This window comes from Ochotona curzoniae, unplaced genomic scaffold, assembly GCF_017591425.1.
Source record: "Ochotona curzoniae isolate NIBS_2020 unplaced genomic scaffold, NIBS_Ocur_1.0 scaffold_2587, whole genome shotgun sequence".
Lineage (NCBI taxonomy): Eukaryota > Metazoa > Chordata > Mammalia > Lagomorpha > Ochotonidae > Ochotona > Ochotona curzoniae.
The window spans coordinates 7,033,863-7,058,795 of record NW_024467096.1 but is presented as its reverse complement, the minus strand read 5'-3'; the positions used below and the strand labels follow the sequence as shown (position 1 = coordinate 7,058,795).

Genomic DNA, 24,933 nt, shown 5'->3' with positions numbered 1-24,933 from the left:
TGGATTTGGCCTGGCCCTGTCGCAACCATCTTGGCCATTTAGGAGAGAACCAAGATAGGAGCACTGTGTGTGTGTGTGTATAACTCTGCCTTTCAAATAAAGGCAATCTTTTAAAAAAAGATAGCCAGTCATCTTTTCAATACATATGAAGTACCTACTATATACCAAGCAAAATAACATCTGGTAATACAGCAGCAACACCTCCCTCCCCTGCAAAATTAACATCTCTGCCTTCTGGATACATTGTAGCAGACAAGAAAAGTATGAAGTGTAAGCCAAAACCATACAATACACTTCCAGTTTTGTTTTCCAACTCTTCATTCTTTGATTTTCCATTAATATAAACATGTTTCTGTGGAGCCAAAAAGTGGCTTTTGCACTTTATGTCAATGAGACAGTCATCAGAACTCTGTGATCAAATAGAAGGAAAAAAAACTTAAAAAAAAAAAAAAAGATTCTTTACTGAAATAATCAGCAAAAAAGAATCACCATGGATCAATTTTAAAAGCCTGGAAAAAAACATAGTATCTTAAATATAGCAGATTTTAACACATGCCACACTAAGTAGAGTTCATACACACAAAAAAAATAGAAGTTTGACCATAACAGAACTATGCAAGAGGTGAGATTTTTTATTGACTTATTATTGCATTTTTTCAGCATACAAAGTACTTAATCAAGTATATTTACAATTCTTACATAATGTACATTTTAGCATAACTATAAAGATAATGTACTTTGCTTCATTTACAATGACAAACTACAGTAAAACTACATTCATTAATTAGATACAAATTCTCTGCATACTAATAAAAAGTAAATGGTGTGTTGGTTACACATTCTTTAAAAATACCTTTTCATGGATAGCAAGAAATATTACATGTAATAAGTTTTTATGACTGGAATGACCCAGAAATATCACAAAGCACAAGTAAACACATATGGAAAAATAGTTCATCATTTCCAAAAGTTATTCTTTCACCCCTGTGTAAAATGGTGCCAAACAATCTTTATAATGTGGCAAGCTTTCCTCACTTAAAATTAACACCCAAAAGAGTGATATGGAGGTTTGAAGAAAATCTAGACAGTAAATAGTGAAAAGACCGATGCAGACAAAAGATTATTTTATCAAATCCTGCTTTGTACCCTCTCATGATCCCACTTTCATGAGTAAATACATGGAAGAAGGATCTGGAATGCCATATTTAGAGAATCCAGCTACACTGAATCTCTGATCCGTTTAGCTTTCTTTCATTTGGATGTATCAAGTAATTGAGAAGAACATGGTGCATTAAAATTGCTTTTTAAAGTTTTTTTACTTTCTCAAATGTGTATTGCAAAACTATAAAAATTTCTACAAACTTACACCTTCAAATAATCTATTCATTTACACCTGTATCCAGGTTTTCTAGCATATTTGGAGTCTTGTCAGCAAAATACAAGGAAAGCTGGCAGTCATTATCAGATTGTGTTCCTGAACAATAACATCAAATCAGTTCATGATACAAGTAAAGTGCTTCTAACAGTCTGTCAGGCCTGGGTTATGGAGTCAACTCTGCCACAAACTAGCACACCAAGTGACTATCCCCACCCAAACCCTGTAAAACAAGAGGAGCACAGAGGATCAAAAAAGCAGACAACACTGACCATCTTACATAGATAATCTCCGAAGTTACTGTGGGGATCAAGTGAGATAAAGTAATATCAAATTACACTGTAAGTAGCAAGCAGTATGCAAAGGGGTGTTGTTCTATTTAAATACATAGGTATGTTACATTTAGCTTCATCCCATCCATTTTGTCTGTGAGGAGCCCTGAATCCAAAAACTGCAGTGACTGCTGGACCAGTGCTCTTTGCACTGCACCATGCAGTTCCCAAGTTCTTCAATGCTACAGAAGGCATCATTTCTCCAGCTCATGTGCATGGTGCTATAATACAAAGGTTGACAATAGAAGAGTGAACTGGGAATGTATGACTATTCTACCTGGGATACCTTACAACACTTTGGTTTCTTGTGACCATACTGAACATGGGTAAAATTATGTCTTAAAATACTGCTAACATATTATAAACTTAAATTGTACAACAATGAAGGTATACATTTCTTTTTTCCAAAACATCCTCATAAAGAATCAAAATACATATTCCAAGTTAATTCTATGTGTTTGGGAAAGTAAATACCACAATTCATTAAAACTGACAGTGAAGACCAGCAAAAATTAGACAAATACTCTAGTGTAGTAAATCCTTGGAAAGTTACTCTAAAGATTTTACATAAGATGAATTCTAGCCTTATATATCTTAAACATGTAAATGTTGTAACGAAGCATTGCAATTAACTGCTCAATTACCTGTAGCCTGGTTCTAACCAGAAACTGCATCTTATGAGCTCTTCATAAGTAATATTAATACTCTGATGTTGTTGGCATTAATCCAATATTTAAGTTTATGAGCTAATCATAACAAGCTAGTAGAATAAGTATAAGGAATCAGAAATTAATGTCAGCAGGTCAATTATGGAAAGACAACAGAGAGTGATCCCAGAGACTAGTGAAGCCCAAGAGCACACTGAGCACTGCTGACACTCCAATTCCTCACAACCCTCAGCAGAACGGAACTCAGGTCTGTTACACACAATACAGGAGCTGCTAGAGGACAGAGTTCAGTTCACCCAGGAGCCAACCTGCTCTGAAACCATTAACTTAAAGCCTTGCTGTTTATTCCATCATTTCTGCCAAATGTTATGCCAACTGGGTATCACCACATTCAAGAAATCAAGCCACAGAAATAAATTTCTCTATTGCCTTGCCAGCTTCCTTGTCATATTAAAGATTGAGATTTCTCTGAAGATATGTTAAACTTTGATCATCTTTAGGGCACTCGAAATATATTTCTAAACATGAAATTTGAGTAGAGGCTAATTTCTGCCTCATGAACAACTCATGACTCAAGCCACAAGGAGGGTTGAGTGCCACAAGCAATGGTCACACATCTCCCAGAGGTGTTTGGAAGAACCAGTGCTGGAAAAGGAAGACAGCTTACACTTCTTCAAAGTCAAGAGCTTCAGCAGGGAAGTCCTGTGGTGAAAACAGTAACAGGCACTATAGAGGAGCTGCCTTTTCACTTTTAGTTTCTCTGTTTAACACATCTCATTTCCTTGCATTTTGGATAGTTAATTTCAAAGTACATTGTTAAAAACACTCCTGTCCCAAATCAGAATTTTGCCTTTAAATAAAGCATCCAAAAGCTAATGATCTGTGCCTCTGAAGTGAAACAAGAAATATTTCAGCCTCTTCGTGTTGTTGTAGTTAAAATACAATGTTTTAGAAATCAACATTTCCTCAGATATAATTCACAGATACATTTTTTATGCTTCTCTAATATATATTGATCATCACTAAGTAAACATTCATCTATCCAAAATGTCCTAGGTATGGAACCTTTTCTGTAAAGTGAATACCTCTAAGTATAATTGCTACTTAGATAATGATTTAGTGTTTAATCAATTTATAAAACTCTACTTTTCAGGGGTAATATGTTAGAAAATTTATTACTTATCCAATTAACTACAGTTTCTCTTTTGCAACTGTAAAAACCTCTTATTCGGAAACAAAGAATCAGTAATATTACTTACAAACAATTTCTAACATTAAACTTAATTGTTGGCAGCATCAGGTAGGTACCATAGGGCAAATTACCTAACAGTTCTATACTGCTGACATGTCAATCAAAGGTGGAATCGGACTAATTTTTTACATACAATAGTAACTATGTATACTGATAATGTTTTGCAATTCAAGGGTTTGTAAATCATGTAAGTTAATACTAAAGCTATACACATACTGTAATTTAAGAGAATGTACACTCTTTATAATACACAGAATGGAAATAAAGTTATTGCTGTATATTTCTACATATATTTTTAAAAAGGGAGGGGGCTTATTCTGCTTTGTATACATTTTGTCTTTCACCAGCAACAGCAAAATCCCAAAATGAAAATGCCCTACATTATTTTGATTATTATAAGTCTACTTTTTCTTTTGAGTTATGTTTTTAAAAGTTGGGTTTTGCTTTATATCCATTCAGGTAATTGTCTCTGTATTTAAAAAATTTAATCCCTATTTTAAAAGTTATGTTTTGATGAAAGCATAATTTTGCAACATTGAAGTAACCTTTTAAACTTTTTGATGGTAACAATAAATTTGTCAGGGTTTTAGGAAATCAATCCAACAAGGAAGAACTACAACTTCTGAACTAAGATTAATAGTTAAAAAAAGAAATATAACAAAGTTTTTTGCTTCACAAAAAGATGGAACAAATCGGAGGGACTGAACTATGGTCTACCATGTACTTACTCTATGGATGTGAAAGCATCAGATGGCAGTAACCTGTCCTCTAAGGAGTGTCAGGGCATTCACGACCAAATGGGGGCAGCACGATCTCTAGCTCCAATGAGTCACACTCGTTGAGTACAAAAGGTAGGCTACCAAAAAGAAGAAGCATACACATCTATACCTGAGCCCCTAAAACACATCACAGGAGCCAAAGCCAAGATCCATTCTTGAGGCAGGCAGAACAGCTGGCTCCCACAGGACGCAGACACTCTGGAATGAATGATCCTGAGCTCCATGCGGTGGGGGGTGGGGCAATCAACACAATCATCACCCCCTGATTTAAAAAAAACATAGGAAAAAATAAAAAGAGAGAGTCTGTCTAATATCTCTGCATTCTGTAACCTACAGTTGATGAAATCCAGGTTCAACTTTTACCTATTAAAAATAAGCCCTTTAAAACAGGCTTTTAATTCTTAATAACAGAGATCCCTCCTACAGCAGGCGAGGTTCCTCTCCCACATACTAGATGTCTTCAACTTATAAAAACATCAGTGAATGGGCACCTTTCATTCAAACCACTCAATCTCTATCAAAATTAAGTAAAATTAACGTGGTAAAAATTTCAGAGTTTTCACTTGGGGACTGGGGGGGAAGTCATCAGATTCCATATGATATCGCTTCTTAAAGAAATTCAGAATTTCTGTGAGTCCTGCTGGAAACGATTTAGTTTCTCTGGATTATTGGATGCCATTTGGGAAAAATCACGAAAAATATCCTGGTACGTTTCATCACCTGCATGAAAGTACAATAAGAACACATTTTAAATTTATACAGTTAAAGTATTAATAAACAACAATGATCTTTATGACTACTAAGTGTCTTATAAATCATTACATTAAAATGTTAATGAAATGAGCATTTCTGGAAGAAAAAGACCAATGGAATATAAATGCTGGGAAAGTATTTAATGAAAGGAAAAAAAAAAGAACTATACCTGAAAAAAGCACCTCAGATGCAGCCACAGTGGAAAGCTCACAGTTAGACAAGAGGAAAGATGCAAGTGTTTTAAAGCCAGGTAAAGAGATACATTTATTAACACATGAGAAATAAAAATCATTCTAGAAGAGTTATTATAGCAAACAAGACATTCTTCAAACAAGTATTTTCCTTGATAAAGGTCAAAAGAAATGACTAAATCAAATACTAAGATTTATGATGGATGCAAGTTATTAGTTAACGAGACAAACTGATCAATAGGTGGGAAAAAACTTCTACTTCCATTTTAAATAACAGATGGAAAAGTTATTCCTTTTTTAATGGTTAGAATTAATGTACCTAATCTACTCTTTATTGAGCTTAAAATAAAAAAAGGTAGAAAATGACTATAAAATCATATTTTATATGTAGTCAGAAGTTTTCTGTATATTACAGAATTTATGAGCAAGAATATTATGATAAAAATGCGAACAAATACCAAAGACTGTTAAATTAGCAAAAAAAAAAATGTGAATACATACAATTATAGAGAATATGCTACCGGTAATATAGCAGAGTGAATACTGTTTTTCTTGCCATGAGAAACTAAATATATACACACACATATATATACATATATATACACATGCAGATTAATCCCTCAGACAAAGGAATTTTATTTTCAAAATGAATCATTCATCATGAATGCTTCCTGCTAAACATTAGCTTCACACAGATGCTTGGTGTAATTCTGTTCTCCGGAGTTAGACCATAAAGTATTGTTTTTGGTAACTACTGTTGCAACATGATTTTATAATTATTTTCCATAAGATACCTTGCATCCATCTTATAATAAACTCATTGCCACAGTTGCTATTAACAGTGCAGTAAGTATTGTCAGTTTTTAAAAAGCAAGATTTTTGAGGCAACAAATGTCATACCAAAAGCTAGAGAATCAGAAAAGTGTTGGACAGAGGTAAAACGCTAGCAAAAATGTCTAATAGCATAACTCAAGATTCTCAATAAAAATCTTTAATATTTTATTTGCTTTTAATATTTGGTCTGTGTTGTAAAGCAATTTATTAAAATCTCACTATAGTTTTCACATAGCCCTGGAAATTTATTCATGACCTGAATCAATAAATTAAATCTAATCAAGTAACTTTACAGAGACAAAAACAGTTAAAAGACAATCTTAATAGTTGGCTGTGAATAATACCTAATTCATATCATTACTACCATAACAAAATAAGGGTTGACATATGTAACAAGTGGCAATACTTATATCCATCAATTCTTAAAAGTGTACTTCCACATTAAAAGACAGACTACAAACTACAACCTATTCCCATTTTTAGTCATTCTAAAAGATAAAGAGAGCAACAATAAATAGCAATTAACAAACCATACAAAATATTCTAAAAATTTTAGAAGTTAAATTAAAATATTTAAAATATTTATTGTAAACTTTATAAATATCTTTAAAATATTATTTAAAACAGGATAGTCTGGAATTTTACTTTCCAAGACAGTGTAAAGTGCAGATTATAATACAAAAATACCACACTGATTGTACCATTCAACACCAAAAGTAACTTAAAAGGCACACATTATACATTCAAGAAGAAATAGAAGGATCTAGCAAACACTAACGCCAAATGGTTTACAGATAGCACCAGATGAACATTCTTAAATATAATAACCGTACAATGGTAATATATGGCTTCTACTATCAGCAATGCTTATTTGTATGACAAACTGTGGATGTTTTTTATGACTTCCTGTTTTTTTATTTTTCAGTCATCTAGTACCTATTACACAACTATATTTTAGTAGAACCATTGTACCATGCAAAAAATATTAAGACCTTCCAATCATTGAATTAAATGCTTCCTTGAAGGAAAATGTTGGTGCTATAATAATCCTTGATTTCACTGACTAAAAAAAGTTATAAAGTTACTATAAAATAAAAGGAAGTTTCTACCTTCATTCATACAGACACATAGACACACACACACACACACACACACATCCCTTTCTGTTAACAGTTTCTAACAAAACACTTAATATACCATTAACATACTGCTTAAGGTCTACTTTTCTTAGACCTTAAAACAAAAACAAATGTTACAAGAAGGTTAATGATTAAGATATTTAAGACAGCTAACATAAACTGAACCTTGTGGTGATTATTTTAAACACTGTAATCACTTAGAACTTCTCCCAAGGCAAACATTTTGTGTGCACTAAAAAACATAAAGAAAACTCAGGATATGCTGCCTTGGAATGTTCCCAGAAGTAAACCTAACAGTTTATTGTAAGTGGTGAACAACTTGTCACCCAATAATGGTAATACTAACCATATTACTTGGTCATGTTTTTCCCCTCCAGAAAGCTAGGTTTTCTATGTGACTGAAGAATTTGAGGTTTTTAAAATACATACTGCTGTGTTTCCACTGAGAATGTAAATTCATTTTTAATTTTTGGTATTCAGAATAGCCATGACAATAGTAATAATAATGATTCAAGAACTGGAAGATTTCAATCTTGAAATGTACACCCTCAAAGGGAAGGGCACGTATGAGATTCGCCTCAAGCAGATTAAATGAGTAATCTTGCCCTGAGTTGGCAACAGCTTCATTTTGCAACTGAATAAATTAGTAACTACCAGGCTGACCTATTGCACACTCACAGAATCAGTACTGGTCCCCTAAACCAACAATCTCAACAAGACCAGAGACTGTAGAAACTACCAAACCACTCTCCAGCAATTAGCAGCACAATGAGCCGTTTCCCTCACCCACCCAGGCCTCCTGAGGGCTGTAGACACTGCTAACAGACAGCCCCTTCTTTCAGAAGACCTGCTGTCACATTCGTTGTCTTAGAAAAACTGAGAGTCCCAAGTCCTTGGAGCTGAGACACGAAGTGCAGGAGGGAGAACCTCCCTTTTGCCACATTTGCCAAAGATTACATCTGAATCTTTCAAAAGACAGAGCTCTTCATTACCAAAGACTGAAAACACCTGTACCTAGAAATGATGGGCATTCTGAGGCTTTTCTTTCTATTGCTAGAATAGCCAAGTAAGATTCCAATAAAGCAATGAACAAAAGTCTATGAGGAAAAAAAAAATTAGAGGGCAAACCATGAGCCAAACTTATCTGCTCTCAAAAGGCATGTAAAGGAGGGGGAAGGAGCAACTAGAAAGCAGTTACTGTGCCATTTCAACACATCACCTGTGTAAGCACACAATTATTCTGTTCCAAATATATCAGGCCCTATAAGTGAGTTTAAAAGTCCAATTTTCAGGTTGACCCTTCAAATGGATCAAAAGTCTGCTTTCAATCTGAGAACATTACTTCCAGAATTCTGATTAATTTTTAACCTCAAAACTAAAATTTGGGAATAGTATAAAAGTTTATTTAAAAATGAAGCTCTTTTCCCCTAATTTTTATTAAAATAAATTAAAAACTCAATGTGTCTCTATTACTAATGAGTGGCAGGCATTACTCATTTACTTCTGGATCAACTTAAATACACGTGATAGTCAAAGAGACATCTAAATGCTCCCAAATGTGGCAGCAGAAACCCCAGCAGGTGTGGTAGAAACAGAGGAGGTAAAAACAGAGGCCCTGTCCTGTCCAGCTCCCTATTTCAGGGGAGAGCTGCCCACTAACCTCTGACTAATAATGGTGCATTTCAGCAGCAATCACTAAAGAGACAGCAATTGCCCCAATGCCTAACTTGAAGTTCACCCTTATTTCAGGTCATATCCTTTGAGCAATTTTTATTTTAAAGTGCTTGAACACAAAGGCCTCAAAAATGGCCTAGTAATACTATCACATAAGTACATCTGTTATAAAATTATAACTTATTTAAAATCTGGCATTCAAGTTTAAAACAAATAGGTGAAATCCAGAATTAACTCTAGGGCTTCACCTTTAACCAGTACTCCTCATCCTGAAATACCATATCATGAGTCAGCAGTACTGTATGATCCATAGGATTAAAGCAGAACATCTAGATTAGAAACATCTAGCTCAAGTGCCTCTACTCTCAATTCTCACTTCTCTAATAAATCAAGCTGCAACGAAGTAGCAGATACAGTTCTAAGGAAAAAATGGCCCCACACTGATAGTGTACAATTCAACTAAAATAAAGCAAATGGCTTTAAACTAGCATAAAGTATAGAAATTTCAAAATACATTTAACAGGAATAATTGATATGATCAGGCCACTGTTAAAGCAATACATCAATATTCCCTTCTTAAATTTAATGACTCAATGCAATGTTCATTTCAAGTATTTTAGTTCATAAAATTCTGAAACTTTTTACCAACATGTATATGAATTCTAAGCCAAGAGTAGTAATTCATATACTCAAATTCATGAAATAATCATTCACTTCTTTGTAAAGAATATATAATCAGCACATGTTCATCAAAGAAAGGAATTCGATCAACATTTTCTTGTTTCTTGACCTCCTGACTCACAGGTGAAAATTATTCAAAATGAAACTTGAAGCAACCATGAATTAAGATTTCTCTCACAAGAGTAAGTCTAGTTAGACACAGGGTTCATGAAATATTTTAAATACTTTCACTTATCCAATAGATGTACAATTATTTGAGGCAAAACTAGTGACTAAATCAGAACTCTTCCTCAAACTTTTAAGTGGATTCTACTCCCTATGTGAACTTCTCAATCTATTGGTGTATTTTTATTTTAAATCTTCAAATTGTTTTTTAGACAGGTATACAAAACTCATCAATACTTTTTCATGATACTTTCCATAGTGACTTGTTATATATCAAATACATGATTTGTCTTTTTCCCTGAACAAAACTCATAGAAAATCCCTGAATAACACAAAGAAAACAATTTTGTTACAGTCACTTGAAGCTACAAAGAATTCCAAAAAGAAACCATTTTGCTGCTGTAAGTATATAAAGAATACTTTTATCATTCCATTCACTTCACTGGAATGTATATGGAAGACATCTGTACAGCAGATAAAGTCAGCAGCCAGAGTTAAATATAGCAGGTCAATGGGTACTGTAATAGGAATAATTCAGCATTTTTAAAGGCCCAGGATTAGCCACTCAAAAATTTGAGAAGTACAGTACATAGCTAACAACTCACAATTTACAAGTTATAAAAACTAAATTATCACATTGTTTTGCTACAGAACTATGAATCTTCCAGTTGTAAACTGATAAACTCCTGAATGCATTTCTTATATTGCATTTCAGTATGATTATTAGTAGAATATTGACCTGGCTGTCCATAAAGTCCTTCGGATTCCCGCATTTCTTCATTCATTCTTGCCAAGCGCAACCTTAAATCAAATAAACAAGTGTGTTAGGTGATTAATTCATAAACAAATGAACTAAACAGGCAGGTAATATGTGTACTAATGTAGTTCTTTTTCCTTTACTAATATTTGCCATAGACAAAAATAGCTTTTGGTTTATCAGACCCAACAAAATGAGATACAAAATTGTTTCGCAATTCTGGAATTCCCATGTGAAAACAATAAAACATTTCTGACAAGTACATCTCTGCTCCATTTAAGCAGCATCCCAGTGACAGCTCCAGCAATTGCATCCTCCAGACTCCAGGGGATTCCTGGCTCCTGCCACAACCTGTCAACTATCACCTGCCAACTGCTGAAATTATTGTTTCTCCAGAGTGGAAGCAATAGCTTCTCAGAAATTCTGGCTCACAGCAAAGTGAGAGAATGCCCAAGGTTTAAACTACAGGTACTATGTACAAAAATTAGGAATAGGGTCTGATTCATAAATTCTATTACCATAATAAATGACTTGGGCTACACTGAAGGTTTTCTGAAGGCTACCATGTTAGTTATAGATTCTTTTTGAAATTATTCATCCTAGCAACTGAAGATAAACAGGTAGCTTTGGGGTAAGGTGAGCATGTCTTCTCTTTCCATTTTTGCTGACTAACTTTATGCAACATTTTGAAACAGGAAAATTTTCTCTCTCCCACTTAGTACAGCTCGACAGTCTTGCTGAGCCAGCAAATGCCCACTGCCCTCCGGGACCCTCAGTTACCCTCTTAGGACGTATTCCCACAGGCAACTGCAACATCACACACAGACTTTCCTTATCTTCAGTTTCACAATTCCCTCCATCTTAATGTGCTCTCTTAATCACTGTTTGAATTAACAACCACTCTACTACATGTATTCCTGATTTTTAGAGAGGCTATTTATTTACAAAAATTCTAAAGTAAAAATTATGTCTTTACACCAAGAAAAAAATGTGAAAATCTAGACAACTTGAGGTCAAATAATGAATAACTATTTTAAACTTGCTGAGGGAGGAAATGGTTGTTATTTATGAATTGCCTGGGAAGTTGCTCCTAGGTTAGGTTCTCTAGAGTATATTTTGCTTTAATAATTCATTTGTCTTCTGTTCTAAATCCATAATCATTTAAAGGTTCTAGGCTTTCCTACAACAGACTCGGCAATAACAAGAATTCCTCTAGTGGGAAAAAGGTACTGAACATAAGAAATTGATTTGGGTTTTTTATTTTGGTTTTTAATTTGGAAAGGATTCGAGGAAGTGTTACATGTTAAGTCAAGAATTCTCAGTGGGAGCTTAGGAGTTAGTTCATGGCAGCCATAAGAGTTTGTCTCTTTAAGTGTCTGAAACTCAGCATTGCAGATGGACCCACTTTTACTTAAATGATGAAGAATCAGTAATTCATGTAGCCCAGGACAGAATAAGTAGGTGACTTCATACAAAAAAACACTTTAGATTTCCTACATTAAAAGTGTAACAAACTATTTTCATATAAGCCAAATCAAAACCTCAAAATTCTCTAACAAATCACATTAAACTTTATTAAAACATTCAGAAACATGTATTTTTATTTTAAAAAATTAACCTGATACAGAGTTGGCACTGTGGCATGGTGGGTTTACCACTGCCAGCAACACCAGCATCCCCTATGGCGACCAGTTTGAATCCCAGCTGTCCCACTTCCTCTCCAGTTCCCTGTTAATGCTCCTGGGCAAGCAGCTGAAGAGAGCCCAAGTTCTTGGGTCCCTGCACCCATGTGGGAGATCTGGATGGAGTTCCAGGCTCCTAATTTCCATGTGACCCAACCAACCCCAGTCATGGCAGCCCTCTGGGTAGTGAACCAGTGAAGGAAGATGCTACTCTGCGTCTCCCTCTCTGACTATGCAAATAAATAAGTACATTCATCTTTAAATAATTGGGTATTTGTATGAATTTTAAAAACTAAGCAAAAATTTCTATCGCTGTCCAAAAGCTATACAACTTCCTAAGTTAATAACATCGATGCAGTTGGGCTCTTCATTTAGAATCCTTTACTTGTCAAAACACTAGAATAATTAATTACCTGAACTCCCTTCCCACTTAGAACTATACTAAGAATTAAAGATGCTATTTTAAATAGCTATTTTAGATTTTCTCTTCTTACTGGTCAGGCAAAAGAGCAGAAATGACTAAGCAGAATTTCAGACCCAGAATCCCTTCTAGTTTCAATCCCAGCTCTATCACTGACTAATTTTTCAAACTACTTATTGTATAGCTTCCTTACATATGAGAAACATGTTTTCCTTATAGGATTTTTATGAAAAGCAAATCAACTGTTCATTCATTTACAGTGTTTGTAAGTAACGTACTTAGAGGAACATATAACACATAATAAATGGCAAATTTAAAGTTCACAAAAGTACCAAACTCCATGTTAATAGCCTGTACATATAACATATGAAAACTACCTAAAATAAAAGAGAATACTTACAAAGTTACTATATCAGCATTGGCTGCTTCTACAGCTATGCTCAAAGGGTCCTTCCCTTCCTCATCAGTGGCATGCTGATTGGCACCCCGTTTCAGAAATAAACATACCTGCCTGGTTAAGGAAACAACATTTTCAAGATATTTTTAAGGAAAATTATTAATGTTCATCATACAAAGTTCTAATTTAAAGAAATAATATTTTCATTAAGAAATTCTTGATTCATTCTACAAACATTGATTAACTACTAAAAATAAAGATTTACCAAGACTAGCATTATATAAGTCTGAAGATATTCTCATATATATTATCTTAATCTGCTATTTAGCATGAAATATATAAATTATGATCCCTCCCCTTAATGATTATCTTTAAAAAGTAGACATTTATAAGCCTAAGTAGAAAAATCAGTTATTATTTCAGAATCAAGGAAACCAATAATACATAATCATAATACATTAATCATAGTACAATAGCAATAAACATGATGTAATCTCCCAATTTTATTCCACAAGTATTCATAACTAAAGAAAGTGAAAAATATGAGAGGGCAGGCATTGGCACAATGGTTAAGGATGGCACTTTGAATGCCCACATCCTTCATCAGAGTGCCTGATCCGCTCCAGGTCTAGTCTCACTGAGAGGAAACAGGTGATGGCTTTAGGACATGAGTCAGGACTCACATTGTGCTTCTGTGGGTTAAACTGCCATCTGAGATGCCAGCATCCTATATGAGCACCAGGAAACTAAAAATAACAGAAGAAAGTATCCTGGACTCTGTCACCAAGACACCTAAATGAAGTTCCAGGCTGCTGGCTTCAGTCTGGCCCAACCCTGGCCACTGCAACCACTTGAGGAGTCAACTAACAGGTAAAAGATCTCTTTCTTTCCCCTTTTACAGAAGAAATTTCTTGAGTCCTTGCCGCCCATGTGGGAGACTTGGAGGGAGTTCCTGCTCCTCCTGTCAGCCTGTCTCAGCCCCAGTTGCCATGGACATCTGAAGAGCAAACCAATGATTAAAAGATAGCCTTCTTTCTCCATCTCCCTCCGTCTCTCTAGACCTCAAATAAATACTTAAATTAATATACTTATACACACATTAAAAACAGGCATATGGAGTCTGTGAAATAGGAAGAAGTATGATAATTTAAGAAGAAAAGGGCAAAACCTAAGTTAAATACTACCTTAAGTCAGTATAGAAAATTCCTTATGAAGTTATTGAATTAACTCTAACTAATAACAGAGGGAAAGAAAATAATCATAAAATAGAAGATACTATAAAAATACATTTTTAAAAATATTTAGATATCATGATATTTCATTTTAAAAAGTCATCTATGACAAACTTTCCACATAAATGACTATGTTTATGACATATTTATAATTTCTAAGTCTATTTTTAATTATTTTATTGTTATGAGATGCAATATTGCTCCAAAAGTCAGAATGTCAATAATCAAAACAGAGAACTTCATTTGTAATTTCACTTTAGCACACTTACAGAAAAACTAGCAATTCTAAAGTTGAAAATTCTCCCAAGATAGGTTGTGTGCTGTGCTATGCAGTCAACATAGGTGTATTTCTATCAATTCACATGAAGACAAGCCTGACACAAAGGATCATAATTTCAGCCACTCATGTGTGACTGAAGTTAGTATTACAACTATCTAGTTAATAATTTAGTTAGCTACTTGCTATAGTACTTACATCTGAAAATAGTAACTTAAATTTTTTTTTATTTACTTGTTTGAGAGACAGGTCCAACTGCTCCTTTATGATCCAAATGCCCTCAAAGCACGGCACAGGGCCTGGATAGCCAGACAGGAGCCAGGAATTCAACTCAAGGCTTCCATCTGAGTGTCCAGAACACAAACACTTGTGTCATCACAAGCTGCTTCTTATGGTACCTATTAGCAGGTGGAATCAGAGGCCATGTCAGGACTTGAACCTAGCACTCTGATACAGGAAGCAGACATTTCGAGCACTCTTTAACCCCTATGATGTCTGCATGAAGAATAGTTTTTGTTTGTTTGTTTGTTTTAGCTGAACAGTCTCTTTCAACTTCTGCCCTATTAATGAAAGTCACAAGAATGTATTTCTTTACAAACTATACCAAATAACCTTAACTTCAGTAAAAGCTAAATACGGTTTCAAATTAAAGTATACTTAAATACTTATGCTTTCTAGTTACCCTGTATGCCCCAAGACAGTAGCATGGTGTAGTGGTCCCCGCCCTTGGACATCTCTTTGGTTCACATTAGCACCATTCTGCAGGAGGAACTCACAGGTCACCAAAGAGCCCTTAAAGAAAAAAGGAAGGCAGCAATGTGTAACATAAGCAAGATATGTTTCTATTCCAAACCAGTACAGTTTCTTGTATGTTAGTTTCATACCATTTCTATTTCATTCTTCCCTAAAGAAAAATAAAATAACCCCCAGGAAAAGAGGAGAAATGATCAATTATTTTACTTTTGTTCATAGCACAATTTCTAGGAAGAACGCATTTGCAGTTTTTGATACAGCAAAACACTCCTACTTCATCAGATTTCTCTTACTTACAAAAAAGGCAAGGGAGGGGCTGAACCAATTAAAGTGACTCCCAAATACTATTACTAACCCCTACAGACGCCTCTGTTTTCTAATTCATCTATTAATGCTTAAAGACCATCTTCATAAGTTGCTGTGTTCTAAGGCACTGCCATCACTGAAAACCCCCAAGCATGCATCCATACCCCTAATACAGCCTGGATAAGCGGCGTTGCTTTGTTTTCCTCTGAATTAGCCCAGTTCACGTCTGCACCATGAGCCAAAGCCTCGGCCATTTTTGGAAGGTTTTTCTCATATGAAGCCCTATAGAGCTGAAGTCCTGGATTAAGATGTTTAGAATTGACAAACACAGAAGTATCTTGCCTTTCTCCTTCTGTAAAGCAAATACAAAACATCAATAAAAGTGTAGGATACAGAATGAGTACAGAATTTTGCAAGATAAACAGAGTTCTACGGATATCTGGAATTGTCAAACAATCCGGTGTACTTAAATGCCACTGCATTCTTAAAAACAGCTAAGATGATAAACCCTATGCTACACGCATTCCACAACAACTTTTAAAAAAATGAACTCAAACTTCCCACAATGTGAAAGCTTTGACACCAGAAATCGTAAACTATCATGATGAGATTTTCACACAGGTTTCTTACTGCCTGTACATTATCCCCTAAACTTTATTCAGTCTTCTTCTCTAATGGTATCAGCTGGCACATCAGGCTCTTATATCCTGCCAGTATCCAATGAACTGAGAAGAGGCTACATTACTAAAAGTTTGGACATTAAAAAAAAAAAATCCTAAAGAGATTTTACTACTACACCAAACCTCACTCCATTATATAATTCAAAGAATACTCAGTCACTCCCTGAATCTTCTATAAATCTAGTCACTTAAATCATAAAGGAAACAATCTAAGATTGATGCTCAGGTCAAAAAACAAAACCAGCAGCCAACACCTTAGCATAAGCAGTGAAACTACTGCCTGGGTGTGGGCATCCCACAGAGTTCCAGCTGCTCCACTCTTCAATTCAGCTCCGTATTAACAGCCTGAGAATGCAGCAGAGTGCTTGCGCCCCTGTACCCACATGCAAGGCCCAGAAATAGTTCCCCTGGCTGCAGACCAGTCCAGCTCAGGCTTGCCATTGCAGCCATCTGGGAAGTAAGCCAGCAGACAGAACATCTTCCTGTCAGATTTTAGCATTTCAATTACAAATAAATCTTTAAAAAAATAAATAAAAACAAAAAGCTAGGGTGATAGGGTCTGGTGGCGTGGCCTAGCGGCTAAAGTCCTCGCTTTGAACACTCTGGGATCACATATGGGCGCCGGTTCTAATCCCGGCTGCTCCACTTCCCGTCCAACTCCCTGCTTGTGGCCTGGGAGAGCAGTCAACGATGGCCCAAAGCTTTGGGACCCTACACCCGTGTGGGAGACCTGGAAGAGGTTCCTGGACCCGGAAGAGGTTCCTGGTTCCTGGCTTCGGATCGGCATAGTATTGGCCAATGCACTCACTTGGGGAATGAATCATCAGACAGAAGATCTCCTCTCTGTCTCTCCTCTCTGTATATCTGACTTTGTAATAAAATAAATAAATCTTAAAAAAAAAAAAAAAACTAGGGTGATGACAATAGTTCAATTACTTAATCCTCAACCTGCAAGTTCCAGGATCCCACACAGGTGCTGATTCATGTCCCAGCTGCCCCACTTTGGATTTAGCTCCCTGTTTATGGCCTGGGAAGACAGCAGAGAATGGCTCAAGGCCTTGGGACCCTGCACCCATGTGGAAGACCCAGAAGAAGCTTCTGGCTCCTGGCTTCAGATGTGCTCAGCTGTGGTCATTGTGGCCATTTAGGGAGTAAATCAGCAGATAGAAGCAGAAGGTAGTCTCTCTTCTCTGTAAAAATCTACCTTTCCAATAAAAATAATTAAAAATAAAAAAGATGGCCAAAGGAAAGAGAGAAAAATAATGACATAGAGTTTATGTGGATTAAAAATTACCCATAATTATTAGCATGGCACTTTTAGCATAGTATGATGCATGGGAGAATTCACAACTAGGAGAAAACTCCTAAACACGGGGTTGGGCAGGGACTGCTACTTTTTGAGATAACAGCACCTTCCAAAAGACTGGCTACATCCTTTAGAAATCATTCAGTCAAAATTTGGCATTTGCTCCATCTATTTTTCAGCAACAACACTAACGCTGCATTTCACAGAAACTCACCAGGCTCGTACAAACTATTGGCGGACACTGTGGAGGGTAAAGACTCTCTCCCCTCGTCAGAGCTCTGCTGGATCCCACTGTCGTTACTTCTGACTGCGGTAAAGAAAAATTGGCTGGTAACTGAAAGTTCACACCACTCAGAAAACAGTCTCTCCCACAAGCAACGGGGCTTTAAAATGAGCCTTTATGTATAAACATGAAATCTGCCACCACCAACAGAATACATTCAACACTATTTTAATCCTTTTGAACATTTAGCTTATCAAAACATAAGTCAACCACAAAGTCTAAAGATGAGCTTATTTTCAGAGTTGCAACACATCTCATTATCCCATACGCTGTCAGGATAGTGAGGCACCTAGCGGCCCGCGTGACTGTAAGTAATGTGTAATTCTGAGACAATGGGCAACACTGAGCGAGATGGCCACACCGCACAATGACCACTGGCACAGACTTGGAATGCTCCACAGGAGTAGTACTTACTACTACGCAGTTTTGAAGAAGTATCAAAGTAGGAGAAGAGTGAATCTAGCTCATCAGGACAGAACAGAGACTCCCGCCTGGCCTCGTCGCTATTTACAGCAACCACTGGGGACATGCAAGTTAGCAAAGCACAAAGCAGGCCATAAGAAGGGAAAAGGGCAGGAAAACACGTTACTGGGAAAAATTGAGGAGGAAAACATAGGAAGGAAATCAGGTAGTTAATCAGATACTTAGGGCTTTTGGCATGATAGACTTATAATTGAACATCTCCTCTTGCATTTTAGGCAGTTTTACTCTTTAGAATATACACATTACCTAGAAGTGTGAATAACCATGGCACTATTTAAAATTAGTAGTCTTAAAGACATAAAATTCAGATTTTTTTCTTACAATATGCAGAAGACAAGATTCTAGCATTAAAAAAGCATAATATAATGGCTACTAGTTCAGAGATTATGAAAGTGACTTCAGTTCAAGAAAATGTTGACATACACAACAAAGGAGCTGTAATACCTGAACTTTGGGTAGATGTTCTCACTTGATCTCCTGGCCCACTCAGTCTCTTTTCTTCACTATCTTTGGAAACAATCTTTTTTTCCTGCTCAGGAGGTGATGATGACACAGAATATTTATCCACAAATTTCCTTTCCACATATTTTGCTCTGATATATGCCTCTTTTTCCTGTCTGGTATACATAAAAATGTCATCATATGATGACACTTTTATTATTATTATTATTAGCACAGCTATTAATAATTAAAAAGAAGTCATTATATATGGAACATTTTTTTAAAGTTACTGAACACTATTAATTTCCTTCAAAATATCTTGTGAACTATGATTTTATAATCAAGTAAAATAAGAAAAAATAATTAACTGAAAGAACACAAGTATTCACATGGTAATCCTGCATTCTTTTAGTGTCAGTATTCACTCTTTTTCGTAGATATCCCTCCTTATGCTTTTTGAGGGATGAAAACCAGTACAGGGAAAATCATACAAATTCACAGTAAATTTTTACTCTAAATAACATCATATGGTAAACTGCTATTAATAGTTACCATGCTTTTTAAAAGACATCTACTCTAAAGTAATACAATATTCCTAATTTAAGGTAGAAGAAGAACATGTATCTAAAAAAAAAAAAACAAATACACTTTTGACCTGGGAATAGAAACATAAAACACCAAGGCTGTGTATACTTTTCCTTACTTAACCCCCTTTCAAACGCTTGGGTCTTCAACTAGTATAGGATAGTTCAAGGTCTGAAAAAACTCTGAGTCACATTTTAGCAAATCCTTGATATTCTGTTTTAATTGATACTGTTTTAACAGCAGTGCTTTAAAAATAGTAAAGGACTATACATGAAAATTTAGCCAAACATAACATCTTTTCTTTTTTTCCAATTTGTTTAAAAGGCTGAATTACAGAAACAGAAGAAACAGAGAAGATTTTCCATCCCCTGGTTCACTTCCCGAATGGCCATAATGGCTAGTGCTGTGCCAAGCCAAAGCCAGGAGCCCAGAGCTTCCTCAGGGTCTCCCATAGCAGTGCAGGGGGCCAAAGAGTTGGTCCATCCTCTGCTGTTTTCCCAAGCACTTTAGCAGGGAGTTGGATTGGAAGTGGAGTAACCATGACATGCACCAGAATCCATATTGCATACCAACATGGCAGGCAGTGGCTTAAACTACCACGCATAGCAAAGACCCCTGAAACATAAAATCTTAACATGGGATTGTGATAACTAAATTTTAATGCTAAAAATAAGTAACCACATGACTAAAAACAGCATCAACAAGAAAAATTGTACATCTTACAGGTAATGGTTCTTAATCGCTTTGTTCACTGAGTTTCCTTATATAAAATTGGAAGCATAATTTCAAACAGCAGTTAAACATTCTCCCCTACCAGAGATACTTTCTATATTTGAAGAACTAAGTCAAACAATGTAAAATGATTCACCATAAATAAAAGCAATTTTATCCTTGAAGATATTAATGAAAGAAGTACCCATTATGGAACACCCGTTAATAATAGAACTTTCATCTATCTTCACTGCTAAGAGCCTTAAAGTGTAAGATTCTTTCATCCGGACACTATAATGGGTTCATCAGCTTAATAAAATTAAACTATCTACTTAACACACCCAACAAAGTCATATCCATTTTTAAACTGAGGCAGTAACGACTGCTTCCAAATACTCCGTCTCACTGTTATGTATCAATTGCAGTGAAATAAACCCTGAGCTCTAATTAGGAAAACAAAACAAAAGTATCACATTAAAGAAATTGAAATAATACCTTTGTCCTGGTTGTGGTTTCTTTATTCCCATTTTTTCCACATTAGCTTCATAAACTCTATTTATAACATCATTTCCCAACTCACACATAAGCTGTTTGACAAGAAACAGAAAAATAAGATGTAAACTAGAAATCCTTAAAAACTAAAATTTAAAAATACTTAATGAAAGTAACTCCACTGTGTTTTTTACAATTGTGAATTCCATAAAGACAAATTCCATAAAACAAGAAGACAAACAATGAGTTATATAATTGCTCTTTTTCACCAGAATATCCTTGCTCTGAAAACTACCCCCCCACCAGAGTCTAGCTGCCTAGATATGACAAACACAGATGTATTTTGTGTGTGTAACTGTGTGTGTAAATCTACCTAAATATCACAACTAATGAATTCAAATATACATTTTAAGACACAAATTATGACAACAAAGTATTACCTATATAATAAGCCATAAGTACTATCCAGTTTCATAATTGCAAGCTAAAAATTCAAATATTTTTCAGTTTTACCTTCATTTCCACTTCTTCAAATTATTAAAAATTATCATACTTAAAACTTCATTGGAAATATTATTGGATTTTTTTCTTCTTTTTAAATTCTATCTTCAAATTAATTTTTGGTTTCAATATCTTACATTTTTCTTTCTACCTGTTCATTCACTTCTATAATTCAGTGTGAGTTGTCTTTACTAATAAATTATATCTATAGCCTCTCACCTAATCTTACCACTTCCAGCTATGCCCAACTCCAGGCTTACCAAATAGACCGAACTTCACCAAGACTCCTATCACCCACACCATTTCCCTGAACAACCATGTCTGAGTAAAAGGTCATAACCAGATGTTGCAGAAAAGACAGGTTAATGTTGAGACACATAAGTTGCTATGAGAACGAGCTTACCAAAGATGCACAAACAAGAGGCCAGCTGGACCCAAAAACAGAAATAAATTCTAGGTAGGGCATTCTAACAGTGTCCCTTCAGTGTGTAGTAACAAATGATGTCCCTTGCCCTTCTTCCTTACTCATAGTGCTTTCAGGATCCTATTACTTCTATGACTTCACCCTAAGGTCAAGTCACGGCTTCCACGTTTTGTTTCCATTCTTACTCAATTTCTCTCATTGACCTCACAGCCTAGCTACCTCTTAAAAATTCTGTATCATTTCCTTCCTTGCAAAATTATTACTTCCAGTTTTATATATATAAATACATATTTATATATCAGATATTTATATCATATGTTTTTATATATAATATATATAAATACATATTATATATACATAATATATATAAATACATATATGTTTATATATAATATATATAAATACATATTTATATATCAGATATTTATTATATATCATATGTTTTTATGTATAATATATATAACATATATTGCTTTGTGTTTTTGTTTTTTGTTTTATTGGAAAGGCGGATATACAGAGAGGAGAGACAGAGAGGAAGATCTTCCGTCCGATGATTCACTCCCCAAGTGAGCGCAACAGCCGATGTTATGCCAATCCAAAGCCTGGAGTCTCTTCCGGGTCTCCCATGCAGGTGCAGGGTCCCAAAGCCTTGGGCTGTCCTCGACCGCTTTCCCAGGCCACAGGCAGGGAGCTGGAAGGGAAGCAGGGCTGCCGGGATTAGAACCGGCGCCCATATGGGATCCCGGGCGTTCAAGGCGAGGACCTTAACCACTTGTGCCACCAGGCCGGGCCCTGCTTTATGTTTTAAAAGTAAAGATAACAGGGTCCAGCACAGTAGCCTGGTGGCTGAAGTCCTCGTCTTGCATGCACCGGGATTCCACATGTGTGACAGTTCGTATCCCAGCTGCTCCACCTCCCATCTAGCTCCCTGCTTGTGGCCTGGGAAAGCAGTCGAGGACAGCCCAAAGCACCTGCATGGGAGACCCGGAAGAGGCTCCTGGCTCCAGGCTTCAGATCGGTTCAGCTCTGGCCATTGTGGCTACTTGGGGAGTGAACCAGCAGATGGAAAATCCTTCTCTCTGTAAATCTGACTTTCCAATAAAAATAAGTAAGTCTTTTTTTTTAAAAAAAAAGTAAAGATAACTTCCTAATAAACATTTCAACAGCTTTTAAGACATCTGAAGTGGTACAGTGAGACAATACACACAATGGATTAGAATCAAAGGCAAAAGCGCAATAATAAACTCATGGGAAATGATAAGAGAATTATTAACAACTGGGGATAGGAAAATTAGAATATTGAAAAAGTGGTGTAAAAAATTAGTTAGAATATAAAAAATCATTGTGACACCTCAGGTTAAACACTTCCTGCAGTGCCACATTCCATGTAAGAAGCAGCTTGAGCTCCAGCAGCTCCACTTCTGATCCAGCTCCCTACTAATGAACCTAGGAAGGCAGCACAAGATACCCCAAGTACTTGGGACCCTGACACACACATGGGTGATAGAGTTGCAGGCTTCTACTACTGGCCCATTCCAGACTTAGTCAATGTGACCATACAGGCAGTAAACCAGCAGATGGAACATTTTTGTCTCTCTTTTCTTTCAAAGAAATAAAATACAGGTCTATGCACAGCAGGTAAAAGCTACCACCTGTATCACCAGCATCCCATATGGGCACCAGTTCAAGTTCCAGATCCCTGCTAAAGCACCTGGGAAAACAGAAGAAGATGGCCCAAGTGCTTACCATCACAACCATGTGAGAAACCTAAAAGAAGCTCCAGATTACTGGATTCAGATCAGCCCAGATCTAATGGTTGCAGCCATTTGGGGAGTTAACCTCTCTCTCCCTCTGTTCCTCCCATCACCTTTCAAATTAATAAGTTAATTAAAATAAATAAATAAAATACTTTCACAAAATATATGACAGAATATTTGCCACCCACATGGAGACCCAGATGGCTTTCTCGGCACCCGGCTTTGGTCTGGTGCAACCTGATCACTGTGGCCACTGGAGGACGAACACAACAATGAAGATCTGTCTCTCCCTCTCCCTTTCAAAGCAATAAAATAAATCTTAGAATAAAAAAAGTAGCAAGAGTTAGGTACACATTTTACACCATAAATAAAACAAATTTATGCAGTATTTGAAATTTTTGAAATATTTTATAAAAATGATGGAACTTCATTTAAAAACCAGCTCTGGCAAGTAAAAAAAATGAGAATTATCTGTTTTCCAAAATTTTTATTTTGCATACTACTTTTGTCAATTTACTTAGTTTTTAAGATATTATATATTAGTTGCAAAGAATGTTTGACAAATATTAATAATAGTTAATTTTGAGAGAAAATTGTGGATACTGTTTATAAATTATTTTCTTTTGCATCTGTTAAAGCTTGTCTTTACTAACATTATTTTAACTAATAAAAAAAAAGATTTACAGAATTTGTGTTACCCATATCCAATTATTCCTTATTCCTACACATACTTGCCCAAACAAAAACCTTCCCTATCTCTTCCCTTGAAGTTCTAGAATAAGAAAATATCAGTTCAAAACCCATCTCTGTGTTATGGCATTTTAGCCCCTCCTCCATTTTTTCCCAAGGAATTTTCCTAGTATTCTATTTACTCTTTGATTTACACCTTGTTTTCAAAAGGATTTATTTATTTTTATTGGAAAGGCAGGTTTATAGAGAGAGACAGATATCCATCTACTGGTTCACTTCCCAAATGGCCACATGGGCCAGAGCTGAGCTGATCCAAAGTTGGGAGCCTGGAGCTTCTGGGTCTCCCACATGGATGCAGGGTCTTAAGGGCTTGGACCTTCCTCCACTGCTTTCCCAGGAGCTGGACTGAATGTGAAATTGTTGGGATTATGGCATTTTCAGGTGAATTAGTCTTTATCTACTGCAATGGCCCCAATGTACAGCTTCTTTACAATGTAAATTGTTTTTGAAGCTTTACAACTGTCTCATTCACCTGAAGGATTAATTTCTCCTCTGGAAATTTTTTAGAACCTTCTATACTAACCATTCATTCTTTTACTGAATTACTTACTTATTTATTGAATTTCTTTGAGAGGCAGACAGAGACACTCTATCTAGTGTGCAGGCTTATGTCCCAAATGCCTGTAATAGCTGAGACTGGGCCAGGCGGCAGAAGGGGCACAGAGTCCAGCCAGATCCACCACGTAAGTGGCAGGGGACCAACTAGTCCAGCTATTATCTGCTGCCTTTCCAGAATGCAAATTAGCAGCAATCAAGAGTTCACGTCCTCAGGTTCTCTGTCCTTTATTTAAAGTTGGAACTAGCATATCAGTTGCTATCTATCTTCTTCGTTTTTTTAACATTTAGATTCAC

General features: G+C 35.8%; 1 protein-coding gene across 1 annotated transcript in view; it reads right to left on the bottom strand.

Moving 5' to 3' along the window:
- Positions 1–617: 617 nt before the first annotated feature.
- The window catches only part of ACAP2 (ArfGAP with coiled-coil, ankyrin repeat and PH domains 2), a 138,409-nt gene continuing 114,093 nt past the window's right edge, over positions 618–24,933 (bottom strand). The window contains exons 16-23 of the mRNA XM_041003114.1: positions 20,653–20,744; positions 18,865–19,037; positions 17,869–17,961; positions 15,833–16,020; positions 15,292–15,401; positions 13,104–13,214; positions 10,583–10,644; positions 618–5,126 (exon numbers count right to left, since the gene is read on the bottom strand). Of these exons, the coding sequence (XP_040859048.1) occupies positions 5,026–5,126; positions 10,583–10,644; positions 13,104–13,214; positions 15,292–15,401; positions 15,833–16,020; positions 17,869–17,961; positions 18,865–19,037; positions 20,653–20,744 (930 nt within the window). The 3' untranslated portion in view covers positions 618–5,025. The remainder of the gene's footprint in view (positions 5,127–10,582; positions 10,645–13,103; positions 13,215–15,291; positions 15,402–15,832; positions 16,021–17,868; positions 17,962–18,864; positions 19,038–20,652; positions 20,745–24,933) is intronic.